The sequence below is a fragment of the Pangasianodon hypophthalmus genome, chromosome 11 (genome assembly GCF_027358585.1).
Source record: "Pangasianodon hypophthalmus isolate fPanHyp1 chromosome 11, fPanHyp1.pri, whole genome shotgun sequence".
NCBI classification, from domain to species: Eukaryota; Metazoa; Chordata; class Actinopteri; order Siluriformes; family Pangasiidae; genus Pangasianodon; species Pangasianodon hypophthalmus.
The window spans coordinates 24057043-24079236 of NC_069720.1; the positions used below are offsets into that span (position 1 = coordinate 24057043).

Here is a 22194-nt window from a genome sequence, read left to right on the forward strand (position 1 = left end):
GTGGAACAATTCACCACAGGCGTGAATTTTTAATACTGTGCCTGCATGAAAGCCATTCAAAACTCATCTGCGCTGGAGACGCCATATCCGACCAGTAAGCACTGGAGGATGGCGTTCCTCAGTTTAACCCAAAATCTTACCAACCTCAAACTATACTATAAGCCTTGATCTTATAAGGGTCTGAGAGAGAGAGCAGGAGAGATAGAGAAGCCGCCCCTTGGGGGCTTTTATCCCAGGGGTTCTCAGGTGGGGTCATCTTATATCATAGTGCTGCCTACTAGTGGTTAGTGGCAGGTTAGGTACCTACACTGATAAGCCACATGAATTTATTGTCTAGGGAGAAATCAGCCCCAGCCTAGCTTCTGTGTATTTTTCATAGCATCACTGATGGTGCTGTTTTGCATGGTCTTCATAAATTTATTATCAAGGGTACACAATGTGTATTTGATAAGTTATAAAGTTTATTGAATTAGATCATTTGACAGATGACTGAAGATTTGTTAAGTAATTAAATTCGTATTGTCACATAAAGTCACATGATTACATCTGCATATCAATTCCAATTCCCTCTCAACAACCTCAACCATTCCTGTCATTCCATAACAATGTTTTAATACTACATTACTTGATACTTACTTTATACAAGTGACACTGAGATGTTATGGATATTGTCAGTGTGACACCTGAAATTTATCTACTTCAAAAGAAATTAATACAAACTATATTTATTTAAAATTCATCTAAATTGGATTTACAAACATACTCCTTCAGCATTAGTTTAGTAGTAACCTGATCTACTTCAATAGCAAGATGGCAAGTGCATTACTCCATCATTGCACTGCTGACGGAAGGCCAAATTACTGCTTATTGGTCGTCTTCCAGGCTGGCATGCAAAGGTAATGTGATCTCTATGCATTGAGTACATTGTTCTTTTTTGCCCATAATATTGCTTTATCTTGTGGGAATCCATTGCTTCTATGGTCAAAATGCAGGGTTCTGAAATAGAATTCAATATGAAAAAAATCAACAATACATCTGAACTATCATTACAATATGGATATGGTGCCTTGCATAAGTATTCACAGAACTTTTCCTTATTTTGTTACAATCTGGAACTCAATTGGGATTATACACTCACCAGTCACTTTATTAGGAACACAATACTAATATTGGGTAGAAGCCCCTTTTTGCTCTCAGAAGAGCCTCAATTCTTTGTGGCATTAATTGCACAAGATGTTGGAAACATTACTTTGACATTTTGGTCCATGATTGCATCACATAATTGCTGCAGGTTTGTCAGCTGAAAATTTCTCGTTCTACCACAACCCAAAGGTGCTCAGGTGGATTCAGATCTGGTGAGTGGGGAGGTGCACTGGGAAGTACACTGAACTCGTTGTCATTATCATGGAACCAGTTTGAAAGAACTTTTTTTGTGACATGGCACATTATTATGCTGGAAGTAGCCATAATAAGATAATAAGGGGCTCAAGCTGTGCCAAGAAAGCATTCCCCACATCATTACACCACCACCAGCAGCCTGAACTGTTAACAACAGGTAGTTTGGGTCCATGAATTCATGCTGTTGATGCCAAATTCTGACACTACCATCTGCATATCAAAGCAGAAATCATGATTGAGGAGACCCAGTGTGGTCTTCTGCTGTTGTAGCCCATTCACTACAAGGTTTGAAATAATGTTATGTATTCTGGGACACTTTTCTGCTCACCATGGTTCTAAAGAGTGGTTATTTGAGTTACCGTAGCCTCAGTGGTAATTCACCGGTCAAAATTATTTCTTTTTCAACATCAGCTCATTTGCTAGACAAAGTGGAAAAAAAACAAGGACACCTCCATGTCTTTTGCTAGCAATAATCTAGCCAGATCACGGTGATCAATGATGTTTAGTTTGGTCCTCAAACAGTGAACTGCATAGTCAATGTGTTAGATTTAACAAGCGGATATGTCTGTATTTTGACTGATAAAGCAAATGTATATACAGCATAACTCATTTAAAGGTAAGAAGTGCTACTCTTGTTTATTTCTAATACCATGCGATGCCATGTTGATTTCATGTTACGCCATAAACTGAGAAGGAACTTGTAGTTGAGAAAAGGGGGTGTTTTCAATGGCTTTTACATATTGGAGGTTGGGAATTACAAGTTGCAACTGTGTGTCGAAAAAACTGGCTGGTACAATCTACGTGTCATTTGTAATCCAGACGAATATGATGACTTTAAGGTTGAATACTTTTGCAAGGCACGGTATATTCATTTCAAAGTCAAACATAAAGTCTTTTGACTTTGTACTATAAACAAAAAAAAAGAATTGCCTATTCATAAGCATAAATACAGATATGTTTTAAAAAAATTTGATAGGGAAAGATTATTCAGAAACTAAAATAGACAGACATTAAAATAGACAACAGACATTAATGTTAATTCTGTTTTATACAAAACTCTGTGGAACCAGTATGAAATATCCTATATGAATAAAGTTTGTAATTATTCCCTGCCACTCTTGGTTTTACACAATTGTTCAAATACCATATGCAGTGTAGCTGTACTTACTTAAACATCTCATGAATCCATTCCATGTACCTTGTACACAGGTCATGAAGGACTGCCCCTGTAGAGTGTAGTACGGTTGGCACCTGTATTCAACTCTTTCTCCAGAGCTATAGTAGGACTTCTGTAAAGTAGTTACATCTGCAAATTCAATGTGTGGCGGAGGGCCACAACCCTTGATCACTGTTAACACACACACAAATATATATTAAGAACACTACATTTGAAGAATTTTTCATTTTTTTAATTAATGTTTTAGATATTTTGCATTTGATCAAGGGCAAAGTATAGTCGCTTTTCACCTGAACATATAGGGTATGGACTACTCCATGTTCCATCTTCTCTGCATGTAATTGATGGTTGTCCTATCATATTCATATCATAATTGATGCATTGGAAAGTTAAATAATGTTTAGGTTTAAATGGTGGAAGAACTCCTGGAAATCCATAAACAATTTTTACATTATTGAGTTCTTCTTCTTTGCAAGTAACCTCTGTGAAACAAACAAGAGAAACAAGTTAAAAGAAAATATTATCAGAAAATCATAGGGGCATTTAATTAAAAAAGCACTTAATGGACACCATTTTTTGACTTGCAGAAATACTGGATTTCAGCCTCTGTTTGCTAGGCACGCTACCAGATTCTGAAAGTGTGTCCAGCAAACTTTTCTGATATTTCTGAAATGTAACAAACCTGAAAAAAACCAAAACATAAAACAAAACTGAAGTAAATGTGATTTAAAAAAAAATATTAGATGACTATTGTTGTCAACTGTAAATAACTTTATTTATTTTAAATAAATAAATAAAAGATTCTTGATTTGGGGAAAGCTATCACTGGTTTGAATCATAGTGAGCTTGCTTACTCAGTCACATTAAATAGAAGATAGAAATCATGCCAAAGAGTTGTGCATGTGGCAAATGTTAAGGCACCCTTTATTTAAATTATTTACAGATTTTTCAAAACCTGTTATTTGTTTTCTATTTATTGCAGCATGCTGCAGTGGCCAAGTTTGTATGTCAGATTGGAAATGTACATTATCTTAGGTACGTTTTCATGACAAATCCCTGTTTTATAAATTACAAATTCGTGCATAGGAATGTTTTATAAATGAGGCCCCTGTTTCAGGAGTTGAATAAAGTTACAGTATATGGCCAAATGCATACGGACACCTGCCCTGAGTGTACAGATGTAGCGGTTAGCTTTGTTAGCATGCTAATCAAGGAAACAACACACACCGTCACAATAAGGCCATTAGACCATGGGTGGATAATACTATCCGCTCTGCGGTGAATTCGCGCACAGCCGCGTACAATGCAGGGCTTATATCAGGGAATATGAGTGATTACAAAGCAGCATGCTACGCTTTCCGATACACAGTGAGAGCCGCTAAACTCAGGTACAGGGAGTGGGTGGAGTCTACCTGAATACTTTCTATGTGTGCTTAGAGATTTGGAGGGCTCTGAAGAGTGTGAACATCAGGAAAGCAGCTGGCCCTTATGGCATTTCTGGCCGAGTACTGAGACCCTGTGCTGATCAGCTAGCTGGTCTGTTCACTTCCATTTTCAACAAGTCCCTAGCTAAGTGTGTGGTCACCACCTCCTTTAAAAAATCTGTAGTTGTTCCTGTGCCAAAGAACAATAAGCTCTCTTGCCTAAATGACTATTGTCCTGTAGTCTTAACATCGCTTGTCATGAGGTTTTTTGAGATTCTTATCAAAAATTACATCTGCTCCTCCATCCCTGACACCATCGACCCACTCCAGTTTGCCTACTGCCCCAACAGGTCTACTGAGGATGTGATCTCTCACGTCCTACACACCACCCTCACCCACACTGACAGCAACAAAGGGAACTACGTAAGGCTGCTGTTTATAAACTATAGCTCAGCCTTCAATACTATAGTCCCACGCAGGCTGGCCTCCAAGCACAGGGACCTCAGACTTAATGGCCCCCTCTGTGACTGGGTCCTGGACTTCCTCAAAGGTAACCCTAACCCTAACCCTAAACCCTAGGTAGACCCCAGGTAGTGAGAGTGGGCCAGTTTACCTCCAACACCATCACCCTGAGCACCGGAGCCCCTCAAGGCTGTGTCCTGAGCCCCCCTGCTCTACTCTCTCTACACACATGACTGTGTGTCCTCTCACTATCGTCAAGTTTGCTGATGACAACGATGAGGCTGCCTACCTTGATGAGGTGGAGCAATGACCTCGACTCATGACATTCAAGCTCAGGCGAACAAAGCTATACAACGGTTGTACCATCTGAGGGTGCTGAGAAAATTCAGGGTCTCCCCAGCGATCCTGAAAACTTTCTACACTGGGGCCATAGAAAGTTTGCTAACTCGGTGCATCTCAATGTGGTACGGTAACTGCTCAACCCAGGACCGCAAAGCCCTGCAGAGAGTGGTGAGCTTATGCTGTGCGCATCTCCGGGTCTGCTCTCCCCTCTCTGCACGACACCAGACGATGCAGTACAAGAGCTGCTAAAATCATCAAGGACTCCACCGACCCCGGTTTAGCCTGCTGCAATCAGGCAGGCACTTCCGTAGTCTGAAGGCTAAAACTGAGAGGCTCAGGAGGAACTTCTTCCCTCAGGCCATCAGACTCCTCAACACCGACATGTCCACCATACGGATCCCTTAGGACTCCACAAGAACTCTACAGTCGCTTGTACTCCTCTGACACACTGCCCTTTGTATTGTTACTACACGTATCATACTGCATATTTTGTACATCCATTTTTGCATATTCCCTGCGTATTTTGTACATCCTTTTGCACATTCCTGTACATATATTTCATATTTCTTATCTTATTATTTTATTTTCTTATTATTTCTTATTCATTTCTGATTTTTCAATTTTAACTTTAATTTAGTATTTAAAGCACAATCTAAAGAGGAGTAGCCCAGGTTTCCATTTCACTACGAGTAATATATACTGTATATAATTGTGTATGTGACAAATAAAAATCTTGAATTTTGAATCTTGACCATCACAGCCAAATGTGCCTATTCAAAAACCATGGACATTAACACAGTTGCACATTTGGCTTTCCAGTTCATCCCAAAGGTGTTCAGTGGGATTGAGATCAGTGCTCAGGCCACTCGAATTCTTCCGTGTCAGCCTTGACAAATCATGTCTTTATGGACCTCGCTTTGTGCACAGGACCATTGTCATGATGTTATGAAGTTTGGGCCTTTTAGTTCCAGTGAAGGGAAATCTTAATCCCAAAGCATACAAAGATATTCTATACAGTTGTGTTCTTCCAGCTTTGTGGCAACAGTTTGGGGAAGAACCACATATGGGTGTGATGGTCAGGTGTCTACATACTTTTGGACATATAGTGTGTTGTAGTGTGGAGTGCTAAAGAGTGTGTCTATTCTGCAGATTGCTATGTTTGTGAAAGAAAGATGACTTTGTTTTGCAGCAGCCCTATTTTTCAGTGTTTTATAGCTAGAGATTGGGTTAACAAAAAAACACTTTTTTTCACAAAAAATGTCAGTATAGCATGTCTGGCTGGCAGATTTAGACTCACAACAAGCTGCTAGTCACAAATTTCTATGTCCAGTGATTACAAAATGCTGTATAGGTCTTTTTCTATGTGTATGGATGACATGGTGTCAGATGTGGTTCAGCTGAAATTTTTGATTCTTCAACAGACTCCTCCTTATAACCTGACAGCCGGGTTTCTTTACAGCTTCTGTATATGGAAATGAATCTGATATGGAAATGAATCTGGATACCAGCTCAAATGCATCGCTTGCAGGCTCTTAACATACTGTAACACCTTAAACAGCTTCTGATTAAATAATTTTACCTCGCCGTGGAGTATATCATTATAATCAGCACACATTCTCTATTAAAAGAAAAACAATTTGACTAACATTTGGGTGTGATGTCGTAGCACACACCCCACATATCCTGCTTAAACGTCCAGCACCCCCAATATAAAACACCTTCCCGCATCCCCACAAGCAGCCCATAGTTTGGAATACAATCACCAAGGATTTCGCTGTACCACATTATTAGGACTTTACTGAGACTACTAAAGGAGGTATTGAACCATCAATCACAATGCAAAAGATTACATCTTAGCAAGTGAAAATATCTTGAATATAGTAAAATCTGTCTAGTATTTCCTATTATACAATTGCATTAAACCCCTTACAAGATTACAAATTCTTTCTTTTTTTTCTTTTTTAAAAAAAAACTAATTTCAACCTGAAACAGTCTTGTTCTATTGGCAGATAATTTTGCTAATTCTAAGTATTTGTTTCTAGAAAGAAGCAAAATTATCTGCCAGTAGAATAATAAAATGTAAAGCTTGAAATGAGTAAAATGCTTTAGAAATAGGTTTAATAATCTTATATTTGTTTTACTATAATCTTATAATTGGAAATATTAGGTAAATTTTACTATATTCATTGCAGTGCATCTATACCACACCTGGGCTCTTTGGGCTGAGGTAATGACGGGGTACAAGCAGATTTGCCTGAGCCACATACCTACCATTGATATGAATATTGTGTCACTGGTAGTTTCACCAGATGAAGCATTACATACAGAGATACACTGCCCAAACACCTAATGCTGATGTACTGATGACATTCTGATGAGATATTACAACATTACATCACCTATAGTGTGCACAGGAAGTTTGCTAATGATTTTGCTGCTTGCATTTGAATGATCGCTCCAATCTGCAGTTATTAACCAGCTCTGTAGCAGAGCTGAGTGAAACCTTGCTCCTAGAAGTGGGGCACCTATGGGGCAGATCTCTGCCACTCTCTGCCTAAAGAGCCCATGAGAGACATAGCCTGTCAATCCGACATCTTACAGCTAAAAACACTGCTAATTTTGCAGTGACTACATCAGATCAAAGGGTGCAAACTTTAAATGTGGCAATATTTTAAAACATTCTACAACATTCTACTGCGCTGGACTTACAACCAACTGGGTCTACTAGAGAGTTATCTTCTGTTCTCTCCTAGTGAGTTATTTTTCAGGTCTTCACAGTATAGGCTGGAAAAAATAAGTGAACCTCTGTGCTAACACCTTCTCTAAATACTAATTGGAGTCAGGTATTTCAATTAAAGAGATGAGATTGGAGGTGTGGGTTGTACAGGTGCTGTACCCTTTAAATAAAGACACACAAAGTCTGGTTACTGACAAATATCTTCTTCTCAAGTACGTCAAGTGTGAACCATGCCTCAACCCCATTAACTTTCACAGGACCTTAGATGACACATTATAGAGATACACAAAGCTGGAAAAGGCTACAAAAACATTTCTAAAGACCTGGATTTTCAGCAATCTACAATAAGACAAATTGTCCACAAATGGAGGAAGCTCAGGACTGTTGCTACTCTCCTTAGCACTGGGCATCTTGCAAAGATCACAGTGATCCTACCTCTCTGGCGGCCAAAGGTATCAGGTTACTACTTTATTTGGATGACTTGCTTCTATGTACTCTCCAAAAGCAGCAGGCAACCTAGGGCATGTCAACCCTTGTGACACACATTGCAACACTCTGCCGCATGGTGAACTGTGAAAAGATCTCCCTAAAATTGAAACAGGTCATGCAATTCATTGGCACTAGGAATTGGGAATGCTAGCAGGACATATCATCAAGGTGGAACTCTACCTGGCCCTCAAATCCTTTTTACCAGTTCTGAGAGACCACCAAATGCTTGACCGTGAGAATGTTGTGATTGTGAGATACAGTTAATCCCTAGGGTGGCGAGTTCTGATGGTGTTCTCTACCTTTAATGGCAGCTATTAATATACGAAAGTTTTTAGTATATGGTTCACACACTAACGTGGGTGATATGGTGCAGTTTCCTGCTTTAATTTCTGTATGTTGGTTGAGCTTATAATGCTATATAATACTGATCCTATCCTTAATACTAATCCTTAATACTATAATACTATCCTTCCCTAGATTTTAATCTTACAGACATAACAACACTGCCCTATGAAGTCAGCATGACTGTAACTATACAGTCATGCTGACTTCATAGGGCAGTGTTGTTATGTCTGTAAGATTAAAATCTAGGGAAGGATAGTGTACTTTCATTGGACAATGAGAGTACACTTTAAATGAATGGGGAAGTGAATACAGCTTTGAATATGCTTGTACATGGCCTAAGAATAGACTACTCGATACAGCCTGCCAAAACTCAAGGCACCATAATAGGAAAATGAAACAAGCATCAGTAAAAATCTGGAAGTGCTCTATGTTCTCAATACATCCATCAGTGCTTTGGTAACCAGAATAACCTTACCCTTCTGATTTTGTATTCTGTTATCAAAACCTGCACTTGCATCCCAATGTCTGTCAATGTGTGTACCTTCACATATGGGAAATGGGCTGCTCCAATGTCCTTCATTTGAGCAGGTGACCTCCTCGTTTCCTCTTAGAACCATGCCTGGCTGAGAGCAGTAGAACTGTAACTTATGTCCATATTTGATAGGTGCATTTTTTTGTGGAAGCCCAACCACGGAAACTCTGCCATGTATCTCTTTAAGATCACAAATGACTTCTGTCCGGGGTACAAAACAAAGATACTGAGGGAACAAATGGCCAAAACAAATGCAACCAATAATATTGCCACAAAAACAATTAAAAAAACAGATTTTCAAATGTAATGTGAAATTGCTCCAAAATATAATTTATTTCACAAAAAAATCCAAACGAGCAAGAGGGTTCCTACAACTCAAAACATGCTTTACTTGAGCAGCTGTCTAACACACCTGTACTGGAGCAAGTTTTAAAGTAAATACTTACATAGTAGCACATACAGGGTACAATACTTACCGTGACTTGAAATAGTACACAAAATAGTAAATAAATAAAACCATTTTTCATGTCAGACGTCATTAGACATCTCCTTTAGAAACCACTTCTTGACCATTATGATCCCTTTAACTGTTCAATTTCCAACACACATCACATACTAGCATGTTTTTAAGATGCAGGAGGAAACCAGAAAACATGGCGAAAACTAATGTAGACGTGGAGGACATGCACAGAAACTCCACACAGAAAGTAACTGTGTCACTGCTCAGGATCAAACCTGTTGCTCTGATGCAGCAATGCTACATGTGACACTACATGCCACCCATGTATATCTTTCTATTGTCATTATTTTTGAAGACATCTATGCTTTACTGCCCTTCCGTTCCATGTGCTTAAAACATTTGCACAGTACTGTATGTTACCTTCACTATGGAAAAGAACAGTAACCATTACATTTTAATTTATTTTGACATGTTTATTTAAAAAGCAAAGGCTAGTTTTCCATTTTAGTTATGACCATGAAAAGAAAATTTACATAACAATATACTGTACATATCCTGTAAATATTTAATATGCTGTAATTTGTAACCATGACGTATCCTATGTCATTCAAACTAATCAGCTAGTAATAAAAAATGACTAAGCGGTCTGATCAAATTTTGCATCTGTATAAATGCCAGGATTTGTAAGTCCTTCACATTGTGCACACTGTGTAATGACAATAACATCTGTAATACTCAGTGCTATTAAAATCTCATTGTGGTTTAAGCCAATCTTGAAGTAAAATTTGACTAGTTATGTCAACTGGGCCATTTGTCAGAACATATCATTTGGATACTATGTAGGCTATATTGTAAAGATTGTAAGATCAAATATTTTGTTTTTAGAAAATATTTATTTCGTAATAACAAGATGCTTTTCTTGTAATAAGCATTTTTTTGAATAACAAAATGTTTTTTTCTGCAGAAAAAAATGTTTATGTGTCAGTAAAGAAAGTAAGTCTCCCGAAGAACTGTGGCAGATTCTCCAAGATGTGTGTAATGAGTGATTATATGAGTTACTAAATCCTTCCTGGCAGCTCAAACCAATCTGGCTATTTTTCCTCTGATCTCTTTTATCAACAAGGCGTTTCCACCTACGGAACCGTCGCTCACTCAATTTATTTGTTTTTCGCACAATACTGTGAAAACTCTAGGGACTGATGTGTGTGAAAATCCCAGGAGATCAATAGTTTCTGAAATACTCAAACCAGCCCATCTGGCACCGACAACCATGCCATGGTTAAAGTCACAGAGATACACATAACTGGAGCTGTTTACCTGTATCTGCAAGATTTTATGTATTATGCTGAATGGTGTGTGTGTGTGTGTGTATGTATACATACATATACATACACACACACACACACACACACACACACATATATATATATATATATATATATATATATATATATATATATATATATATGTATGTATGTATGCATAATCTTACCTTCGCATCTAGGGAATTGATTACTCCATTCTCCATTTTCACCACATATGACTTCTTTCGGCCCTACTAACATAAGTCCGGTAGAATCACAAGTGAATTTTAACTGATGTCCAGTTCTCAGTTTGCTATCATAATCAGGAAGTCCATCCACAATGATGTTATCCTTCACTACTGGTGGAGAACATGCTATTTCTGAAAAAAAGAAAGAGACCTTTGAATATTTTGGAACTTAATTCTTGGATTTGGTTATATTTTAATTATTTATTTGGATAATCTACATGTATGTAAATATGTGTGTGTGTGTGTGTGTGTTACCTTCACCACATGTTCTGGGCTATAAATAAACTTTTGGCTTTTGCCATTAATCTTTTAATAGTAGTTACCAGAAAATTATTACTCTTGATTACTACTCTACTCCTTATGGTAGGTGGTACATTGGACTTAATGTTTCTTAAATGCAATAAAGTCTTCTAAAATAAGTAGCCTTTTCTTTTAGAAAAATGTTAGGTTATCTTTGGAACTTTTATATGTACTCCATATAACCACCAGTGTTTCAACACTTGGATACCTTCTTAAGTGTATCTGCACTCAGGTTGAGGCCTTTAATACAAAGTCATGTGGTAACCATATGATTATTGTCAGGTCAACTCCATCCTTGAACTCCAACTCTAGGTTAGGTATTTGACTAGCCCAGGTGAGCACTGGGAGGCAGAAGTGTTGAGTAATCTGACTACCTCAGGGAAGAAACTGTTGTGGAGTCTGCCGGTGGTGGCATGGATGCTCCTGTACCTTCTGCCAGATGGCAGGAGGGTAAAGAGTCCATGAGAGGGGTGAGATGGGTCATCTGCAATACTGGTGGCGTTGTTGAATGAGGTGTCCATGGTGGGTAGAGAGACTCCGATGATCTTTTCAGCTGTTCTCACAATCTGCTGTAGGGTCTTGTGGTCCCTAAGGAGGTGAGGATGAGAGGGGACAGTTTGGCTCTCTTCAGCCTCCGCAGGAAGTGGAGGCACTCCTGGGCCTTCTTGGAAAGGCAGGTGGTGTTGAGCATCCAAGAGAGGTCCTCCATTATGTGCACACCAAGAAACTTGGAGCTTTTGACCCTCTCCACAGTTGTTCCGGTGAGTGGTCCACTTGGGTTCTCCTGAAGTCGACAATCATCTCTTCAGTCTTATCAACATTAAGAGATAGATTGCGGTCTCTACACCATTCTGCAAGGTTGTTCACCTCCTCTCTGCACACTGACTCAACATTTTTGCTGATGAGGCCCACGACTGTATTGTCATCAGCAAACTTGATGATTTGATTAAAACTGAACTTTGCAGCACAGTCATTAGTGTCAGTAGTGTGAACAGCAGTGGATGGAGCACACAGCCCTGGAGGGCAACGGTGTTCAGTGTGGTAGTGCTGGAGGTGGAGTTGCCTCTCCTGACAGACTGGGGTCTCCCAGTCAGAAAGTCCAGGATCCAGTTGCACAGGGAGGTGGTCAGACCCAGCAGGCTCAGCTTTGTTATCAGTTGTTGTGGGATGATTGTGTTGAATGCTGAACTGAAGTCTATGAACAGCATCCTTACATAGTTGTCCTTTCTGTCCAAATGGGTCAGAGAAAGGTGGATGGTAGCAGATATGGCATCCTCTGTTGAGTGGTTGGGACGGTAGGTGTACTGAAATGGGTCCAGTGTGGTGGGAAGACTGCTCTTTATGTGTTTCACAACTAGCTGCTTGAAGCACTTCATAGTGATAGGTGTTAGTGCAACTGACTGGTGGTCATTCAGGCAGGACACAGATGAGTTATTCAACACAGGGATGATGATGATGATTGCCTTGAAGCACACAGGGACAACTGCTTGGTTCAGGGAAATGCTGAAGATGTCTGTGAGGACATCTGCAAGCTGATAGGCACATTCCCTGAGGATCCGGGCTGGGTGTGTTGTCAGGACCTGCAGCTTTCCATGGGCTAACTCTGGACAGAGTTTTCCTGACATCTACAGCAGACAGACAAAGTACTTTGTAGGTGGTAGTTGGGGTGGTCTTCCACGCTGTTGTTCTGTGCTTTGAACCGTGCATAGAAATCATTCAGTGCATCTGGGAGCGAGGTGTCACCATCACAGACAAGTGGTGTAGCTTTGTAGCCTGTGATGGCCTGAATGGCTTGCCACATTCGCCTTTTGTCCCTGGTGTTTATGAAGTGACTGTGGATTCTTTCTGCGTAGTTGCGCTTTGCCTCTCTGATAGCCTGTGATAGGTTGGCCCTGGCTGTGTGGAGGGCTGCCTTGTTGTCAGACCTGAAGGCAATGTCTTGAGTTTTCAGCAGCGAGTGCACTTCTATAGTCATTGCGCATGTGGTGCTGGTCTTGAAGGAAGTCACGTCATCTACCAATTATGGAAGTAGAGGTGATTAATACAAACAGTAATATTAGTCTCTTTGGGGAAATTACATCAGAATTATTTTACCACTACTAACCAATCATTTCGTCCACCGAAATGTTTAGCGAGGTGTCTATCAACTCTGGGAAGTTACTACTGTCATGGCGATAGACAGATTACAATTTCAGAGCACGGTGACTAGAACAGGCACCCTAGGAACTTAGATGGTGAGCAAGGAAACACAGCACAACATCATCTTGAATATTGAGGAGACTTTATTACACTAAACTACTACACATACATTAACCTACTATATACACATAACACACACACACACACACAAACATGCACCCACATACACATATGAAAATGGCATAAGAGAAACCAGTGACAAGACAGAAGCTTGACAGAAACCAGAAGACAGAAACCAGATAAAGACAGAAGTTTGGTTTCTTAGACTGAACTATGAAAAGCACTAGATCCTGACCTGAGTGAACCAGCGATGTATCGGTATTAAATGGTGAATTAGTTAGAGAGTTCTTAGCTTAAATGCACCAGCTTAATAAAGTTGGGAGGTACTGATACTTGCTTTGCTTGGTTGATGAATGGAGGTAGTTGTCGGTGGTCAGAGGGTTCTAGTTGGATTGTATTTGGAGAATCTTGGAGAAGTCATTGGTCATCGATGGAGAGAGTGGATGGAGACTGGACGGCTGAGCAAAGAGATGAGCCGGGGGGTGCCAATGAAGAGAGCCTTGGGGGTCCTTCCAGTACTCATTCTCTTCCAGTTCCAGCTCCTAGATTTGCTTGGCCATGAGGTTTTTATGCAGTTTTGGCTAAACCAGCCCTTTAGGGGTTTCAACCAACCAAAGATCAGCTTAGAGGCGATTGGTGCCTAGTTTGCCTGGTCCTCCAGCTAATTAGAATGTGACCCCTTTGGGTCACATACCTCTCAATGTCCATTATAGTTCAGCCTTATTTGTCCTTGATGCTTATGATAAACGTGTGGTATGAGGTATTTAGATTTACAACTCACCAACTGTTTTAGAACATGAAAACAAACACACAGATACCAAACACGACATATATAAGTGTAATCATTAACGTCTGGATACAATGGTATGGTTACAGAATAATAACAAGTCTAATATTGTACAATTTAATTAAGAGTAGGGTTGATTTATATTATCAGTTTGAATACATGACTTCAGAAGTATTACCAAGTTTGACACTATATAAGAAGCTGCTGTAATTGGGTTGTCTATGCTGAGGCTAGGTTATGGAGTGTTAGCCTTAGATTCTTTTGCTTCTGATTAACATATACTGTAGTAAGGGTACATTGGTATATTCAATAAAAGAAAAACAAAACATGATACACATTTGCAGAGACTAGATTACGAAAAAGAATGACAGACTTAATGTTGTGAAGCATAGGCATGGAGCTTTAGCTGATTCAATGGGAACAAAAACCATTCCAATCCCAGAAGGATATCGCAGGGTGTGGATTGGGATGGCTTAGCAAGGCAGACAGTCCAAACAAAGGCTTCCTTAATTGTTGGTCAACTTGAGTTCATCTGATAAAGGGGTGAATTACAACCTTTTATTGGGGCTTCACACTTCCCTTGTGTTCGAAGTCTGGTTGTTTAGTCCCAGACATGCCGGGGCCATCTCTGATCTGTTCTTCGTAAAGGGATGTCTTTGTTTGTCCCGTGTGTGGTTTGAGTGAGAGTTAATTTTCTTGATGATCCATGAATTCCTGCATGTGTATTCCTCCAAGTCTGTGGTGTGGTTGTATGAAGCAGCCTCTCTGAACATATTACAGTCTGTGTGTTCAAAGCAGTGCTGAGATCGCTCCCTCAGACCAGGTTCTCACCTGTTTCAGAACTGGTTTGGCACGTTTCTGAAGTGGTCTGTATGCTGGGATTAGCATAACAAAGTAAACAAGGTCTAAAGTTTTTGTACCACAGGTTGCAAAATCAACATGCTGGTGGAATTTTAGCAGCACTGATTTCAGATCTGTGTGATTAAAGTCTCCAGCAACAATGAAAAATCTGTCAGGGTGCACTGTCTGTAGGTTACTGATAGCTCCATAGAGTTCACTTAGCACTATAGAATGCTGTGGTTGAGCCATGCTTCGGTAAAAATGAAAACACAGCAGTCTCTGACTTCACACTGGGTAGTTAGCTGTAGTCCGAATAAATCCAGTTTATTGTCCAGAGAGTGAACATTGGAGAGGAGAATGGATGGTAGAGCCAGACAGCTAGGGTTAGCCTTTAGCCTAGTATGGATCCCGGCTTGCTTACCGCACTTCCACTGCCTCGCACACCATTTCTGGTGCCCTCTCTCCCGGCCAGTGGCATCAGGCCAGATGCTGGTTCGCACAGCATGGTTCGCGCAGCAGTCCGAGGTCGCGAGGTCTTGCTGTCCATCATTTATTCCTCCTGAGGTTTGTTCTCCATTGTCCACCAGTGCTTCTGATATACATTTCTTTGAAAAGTTTCCCAATTGATGTAGGCTACATGTAACATGCACCATATTTGTTGACCCAAAGTGGCCGCTGCGTGCTACTGCGCTGCCATCTTGGAATTATATATGCAGCAGGAGACCCGGGTTTGCGCCATGCTCAGGCTCAATGACAGATAATGGGAGGGCAGCAGTATCTGGCCAATCTTGATGCCAAGATCAACCTCCTTTCTCAAGCTCTCGCCTCCACTGCAGTGGTTTGTGCTTCCACCTCCACAGCCAGCACTAGAAAAATTCTCTGCAATGCTCCTCACATTCCACCAGCCATGAGGGGATGTTAGAATCAGATAAGATTGCACGCTTCATGAATCTGCTCACCGGCAAAGCTTTGAAGTGGGCTATGGCTGTTTGGGAGAAAGGGGGCAAACCTACATCGTCATATGAGCAGTTCACTAACTTGTTTTGTTGGGTGTTTGATGACTCACCTGAGACCAAGGAAGTTGGGGAACTCCTCTTAACCCCCGGCAAATGTTCCCATAGAGTGGCCAAGTTCACCCTTGAATTCTGCACTATAGCAGCCAAAATTGGATGGACCAATGGATGGACCAATGCTGCTCTCAAAGCTGCATTTTGATGAGGTCTTAACCCAGAAGTACTCATGGAGAAGACATGCTGTGATGAACCATTAACTTATCGACTCCCTTATCGACCTCTCCGTATACCTTGACCACCTGCTTCACAGCCATCACCCCTGCCGAGATGCAGGGAGCACCCAGGGAGCTACCGCCCCTACAGAACCCATGCAACTGGGACTCACTGATGCCATGAAGGCTGATTTTTTTACTACGGCCTGTCTGACCACCTCATTGGGTTCTGTCCTCTGCACCCCAAGCCCACAGCTAAGCTGTCATTGTCCCCAAGCCAAACGGTGAGTATGTACGAGTCTCTCTCTCATCAATCAGGCAGGTAACTTCATGGACCTGGAAACCGTAACCCACCTCAACATTCCTACCCAACATCTGTCACGTCCACTGAGGGTCCACGCCATTGATGGAGCCCCCATCGGAGGAGGCACCATTGAATTCTGTACCCAGTGCCTCCTGTTACAAGTCAGTTCACTACATCAAGAGGAAATGTCATTCCTAGTAGCTGTGACCACAAAACATCCCATCATCTTGGGTTTCCCATGGATGCTTTTCCACAGCCCTCAAATCTCCTGGCAGCACAAGGAGATCACCCAATTGTCTAACCACTGTCAGGGGCACTGCCTCCAGTTACCTCAGCTCTGCATAGCCTCAACATCAGTGGAGAACAGCATGCACCCATAGATATTTCCTCTGAATATCAAGACCTCTGTGATGTCTTTAGTAAAGCCAAAACCAACTCAATCAGATCAGTGTGAAATACCACTATCTCTTGCTCCTGGTCCAAACAGCACTCGAACACCTTTGTTCAGCTCAAATTTTCATAAAAACTGCATAGCGCATATAATCTGATATGCATCTGGAAGGGTGATGAGTAGAAGACAGCGTTTAGCACCACCTGTGGCCACTATGAGTACTGCATTCTGTTTTGCCCAGAATCAGCTGTTCATTAAGGGGGAAAAGTATGAATTCCACCAAAACACCATCTCTTTCCTGGGGAACATCATTAGCCCAGATGGAGTTACCCAGCCAAGGTATCCGCCGTCACTGAGTGGCCCATGCCCAAGACCATCAAGGACTTGCAATGATTCCTGGGTTTTGCCAACTTTTACCAGAGCTTCATTAGGGGTTTAACTCTATAGTTCACACACTGGCTATCCTCATTCCCCCATTCTAAAAACACCCCGATCTTTTGAAACCAATCGCCATTGAGGTGGATCCTTCAGAGACAGGAGTAGGGAATATATTCTCCCAGCGATTCAGGGAAAAACCCAAGCTCTATCCCCTGGCTTACTACTCTAAGAAACTTACTCCTGATGAACAAAACTATGATATAAGTAACAGGTAATTGCTGGCAGTCAAATTGGCCTTTGAAGAGTGGCGCAACTGGCTGGAGGGGTCCAGTCATTCTTTTACCATTTTTACTGATCACAAGAATCTAGAGTACCTCAAATCTGCAAGATGTCTGAACCCTTGCCAAGCCCACTGGTTCTGGTTCTTTGCAAGATTTAATTTCACCCTCTCCTACTGGCCCAGCTCCAAAAAACACCAAGGCCAATGCCCTATTGCACATGCACGGAGCCAGCCCTTGTAACAGCTCTGAGGAGCTCATTCTTCCCCCGTCTTGCTTTGTGGGAGCTATATCCTAGGAACTGGACCAAGCAATCGCTCACACCCCTCCACAGCAGGTTCCTCGTTCGTGCCCACAGAACATGTTATTTGTACCAGCCAATTTGCAAATTCAACTTATAAAGTGGGCACACAACTCCATTGCCACAGGTCACCCACATAGGTACGAAATAGGTACTGGTGGCCCACACGCTCACTGGTGTCTCCTCCTGTTCCGCCTGCACCCAAGCAAAAGTTCCACGAGCTTTACCAGCTGGTAAGTTTCTGCCCTTGCCCATATCACAGAGACCTTGGTCACACTTTGCAGTTGACTTTATAACTGACATCCCGTAATCCCAGGGCCACACCACGATCCTGGTTGTAATCAATCATTTCTCTAAGTCACTCCAGCTCATTCCACAGCCAGGCTTGTCCACAGCCTTCGCCACAGCTGAACTCCTTTCAATCATAACCATGTTAAGGTACTTTGGGATCCCGGAGGATATTGTAAGTGACAGAGGCACACAGTTCACCTCACAAGTTTGGGCACGTTTCATGGAGAAATTAGGAGCATCTGTCAGCTTAACCTCCAGATACTACCCACAGACTAACGGACAGGTGGAGAGGGCCAACCAGGAGATCAGCCATTTTTTAAGAACTTTCTATGCTAACAATCAGGAAGATTGGACTCAGTTTCTACCATGGGCCGAGTATGCCCTAAACTCCTTGCGACACTCCGCTACACTTTGTGAAGTAAACTCTCAGCAGTGCCTACTCTGACTTTACCAAGCCTTTTGTTTGCACATCACAATTCTGGTTTTTGACTCAGTTTCCTGGTTTTTGTATTCTGGTTTTTGCTACAATATCCTGTTTGCTGATTGCCTGACCCTCTGCTTGTTTTTTTTACTTTGAACTTGTCTTACATTTTGGAACTGTTTGCTGATTATCATTAAACTGTCTCAACTGCACTTGCATCCATCTCAGCCTTTCCTCTGAGACTATTATATAATGCCTTCATTAATGGTTTTCATTTCATTTGGAACCTTCTAGCTGAGTTTGTCTTAGATTCAGAGTGATGGGGAACCTTGGCAGTTATCCATTATTCACAGAACATGATTACACATCTAACCTAATGTTCTATTTTACCCCTCCTAACTGCCAGGGGCTGTGTTTCAACACCTGGATAACCTACACCAATAGGTTGATTGCTGCACTCATTCCCCTGAGAGACAATGTTGATCTTATGATTTGGAGAGGTGTATGGAGATGCTCAGGTAGCTCAAGCACAGACCTACTGGAGTGGCATACCTCTCAGTAGAGTCCATGAGGATGAAACACTCTTTGTGAAATGGCCTGACACAATAAGACTTGGCTTCTAGCTTGTTCATAGGCCATGGTGAAGATCCCTCTCCTGGTGGCCCAAAACTCTCTTTACACATGCCAGATGAATAGTTGGTTCTTTACCAACTAGACATAGTGTATTATGAAATAGCTTCATAAGGTGCGTACTGGACACACTATAGAACATTCTGCAGATTGACCCTTATAGCACACTACAAAGTCAATCATCATGTTGTCAGGTTTGAGACATTTAACCTTAGATAGGAACAGTGGATAAGGCCACAGGGTCAACCTGGAACTATCCAGTCATCACTACATGCAGGGCAAGATTATCACGATGACATGCAGCTCTTTTCACAAACATTACAATAAGTATAAAGTGAGAGCAGTAGTGAGTTACTGCTCTTGTTCCAGAGGACATCTTGTTCCAGAGGACTGTTCAACTCCACTTGGGAAACCCATATTGTCAATGGAGTCGGAAGCTGGCCAGGCCCTAAGACCCAAAGGCTGGGCTGACAGCAGTACTGAGGTTCATACCCTCAGCTTAGTCATTAAAATCTGCCTTTTTCATGAAAATGGCATTAAAGAAAGATTTTTGGACATAAGACATTCTGAGATGAGATGATCGATGTTGCAACATCGAAATACAAAACTAATACCTGTCTTCCAGTGCCAGAGAGCTAAGATATTGTCCACACAAGCTTGAATCCTGCATTATCATGCTTACTTTCCTTTTTGTAACTGAGCAGTGGATAGTGGGATCGTGGTTCTGCTATTCATCACTAACAGTGCTACTCCAAGGGTAGACCTCTCATATGATCACCACTTGGCTGTTAAAGGTCTCAAAATGTGTGCCAGGTATTCAGATGGTAAAACACCACCTCTGACAATTAGGAGGGGTAATAAAAAAGTGCTGTCTAACCTATAGCTCAGTTTTTCTAACATGCACCTTATTACAAAGCAAAAACTATAATTTAATGAAGAACGTTTTAAATGTTTTTTTTTCCTCACAGAGCAAATGAAAATGCTTTACAAAAATTGCATTAGCCATTATTATTTGCAAGGCCAGTGTAAAATCCTAAGCATGTTAAGAATGTACTGAACTACAAATATAGTGTTACCTTCACACTCAGGCAAGTGGTTGTTCCAACCCTCAGCCAAACATGTCCTGGTGTCTACCAGACTCACCATCTGGTAACTAAAAGTAAAGTTACATAAGAAGGTTGTAGTACTGAATTGTGCTCAAATGGACTGAAATTGCACCTACCCTGTTCTGCATGTGTATTTAATAGTGGCTCCATAAACAAATTCAGTGCCATTTATAAGTGTAAATCGCCCATTTGGTATATCTTCAGGAAGCTGACATCGTTTACCTGGTGATATTGAAGACAAAACTGGAATTATAAAAATTTATTATTTTAAAATTTTAACAGAATATGCCTGTGACCAAGCTGCTGGGATAGCTTAACTACTATCAAACAACAATGACTGTCAAATGGAATCTAGTATTAGCAATTATTGTAAATAATAAAAATGTCTGTTATATTTTTAAATTATTGTTACAAAATAATAATAACTTACTGTTACAATAGCATCTTTAAAAAAAGCCACCTTATTTCTAAACCAGGAATTTGTATCGTATCTTACATTTTTCATATCCTAACACCTGACTTAAACTCTAGACCTCAACCAACTTACTATATGCACAAAAATATTCTCCATATACAACAAAACTGTTGACTTACGTGAACATTTAGCATTTCGAGTATTTTCCCATTTGTGTCCATCACAAACAAAGATTACTTTTCCTACATATCCCTGTTGGCAGTTATATGTCAATGAATCCCCTTTAGTATATGTGCTTTTCAAAGAAGTAGTAGAAACTTCTGCATTTTCTACGCTGGGGAGCTCTGGGCAGGCTGATGGTTCAGGCGAAGGGCCACTGTTCACATCGTCTGTCACAGTAACCATATTACTTTTAAATATTTCATTAGTGTTTCAGTAGTAACATACAGTATATGAAAGTATGTCTTGTACACAGGTGACATGATTTAAAATGTTATATACAACAAACAAAACAAAAATAATAATAATAAATAAAAAAAGAAATAAAAGTCTTACCATCAAATGCTGAAGTATAAATACTGGCCAAGAAAAAAATATACAGGGCAACAAGATTTGACTTCATTGTTCCAGGTTAGTAGGTTTACTCACCAAGCTTTATGATAAGACTAAGAAAATATTGGGCAGGGTTAATATTTCCCAATTTAAACCTGCCCATTTCTGCAAGTCTTTCTAGGGCTTACGGAAAATTAAGAGTTGCTATGTTGTGAAACAAATAGTTTTGAAAGCCTGTTTGTGTGGTTAATGATTAAATATTGTGTACACATGACCTCATTTCAAGGCCTGTTTTGATAAAAAGTACAAAGTGTTATTTAAACTATGTAGAAGTTTAAAACATAAAGAACACAGAATACAGATATATGTCTCATAATTGGAGAACTGACAGAAAGAATTGATGATATTGCTGTGCACCCCACACCATACAGACTACTTTGATATTTGCAAGTAGAGTTACCACTCTTGTTTCTCATACTTTTTTTTCATTTCTATACTTGAGTAACAAAAAGGAGGAACATCACAGTTACATTATACAATATACAGTAAACAATATATTTGATAAATAATGAGCTGAGATGAATTTTGTTAGAAAACAAATTAAATTGAGTGCTTTCCCGCTCTCAGTTTTGCTCTGTATGTGTGCTGTCTAGGTAAACAGATGCATCAAGACTTCAAGGTCCCATGGAAATGTTGCAATCTCTGTCCAATAATGTGTGCTTTTTCCATTTTAATCCATACTTAATCAGAGAACAACTAAACTCTTACTAAATGCTGTCTCACAGCTGACACTGCTGT

At 40.6% G+C, this 22194-nt stretch overlaps 1 protein-coding gene across 1 annotated transcript; it reads right to left on the minus strand.

Moving 5' to 3' along the window:
• Positions 1-441: 441 nt before the first annotated feature.
• On the minus strand, positions 442-21586 carry LOC113535590 (complement factor H). Its single transcript, XM_026929023.3, has 9 exons — positions 21400-21586; positions 21024-21233; positions 20546-20651; positions 20400-20476; positions 10859-11050; positions 8916-9107; positions 2866-3057; positions 2567-2746; positions 442-996 (listed from the first exon to the last, which is right to left on the minus strand). The coding sequence occupies exons 1-9, from the start codon at positions 21464-21466 to the stop codon at positions 800-802; spliced, it is 1413 nt and encodes a 470-aa protein (XP_026784824.3). The 5' UTR covers positions 21467-21586; the 3' UTR covers positions 442-799.
• Between the last annotated feature and the right edge of the window lie 608 nt (positions 21587-22194).

Coding starts and splice junctions, on each gene's coding strand:
- LOC113535590 (XM_026929023.3), bottom strand. CDS start 21,466: ATGAAGTCAAATCTTGTTGCCCTGTATATTTTTTTCTTGGCCAGTATT. Junction 20,652..21,023: donor TCGAAATGCTAAATGTTCAC/GTAAGTCAACAG, acceptor CAATATCACCAG/GTAAACGATGTCAGCTTCCT. Junction 9,108..10,858: donor TCAATTCCCTAGATGCGAAG/GTAAGATTATGC, acceptor TACCCCGGACAG/AAGTCATTTGTGATCTTAAA.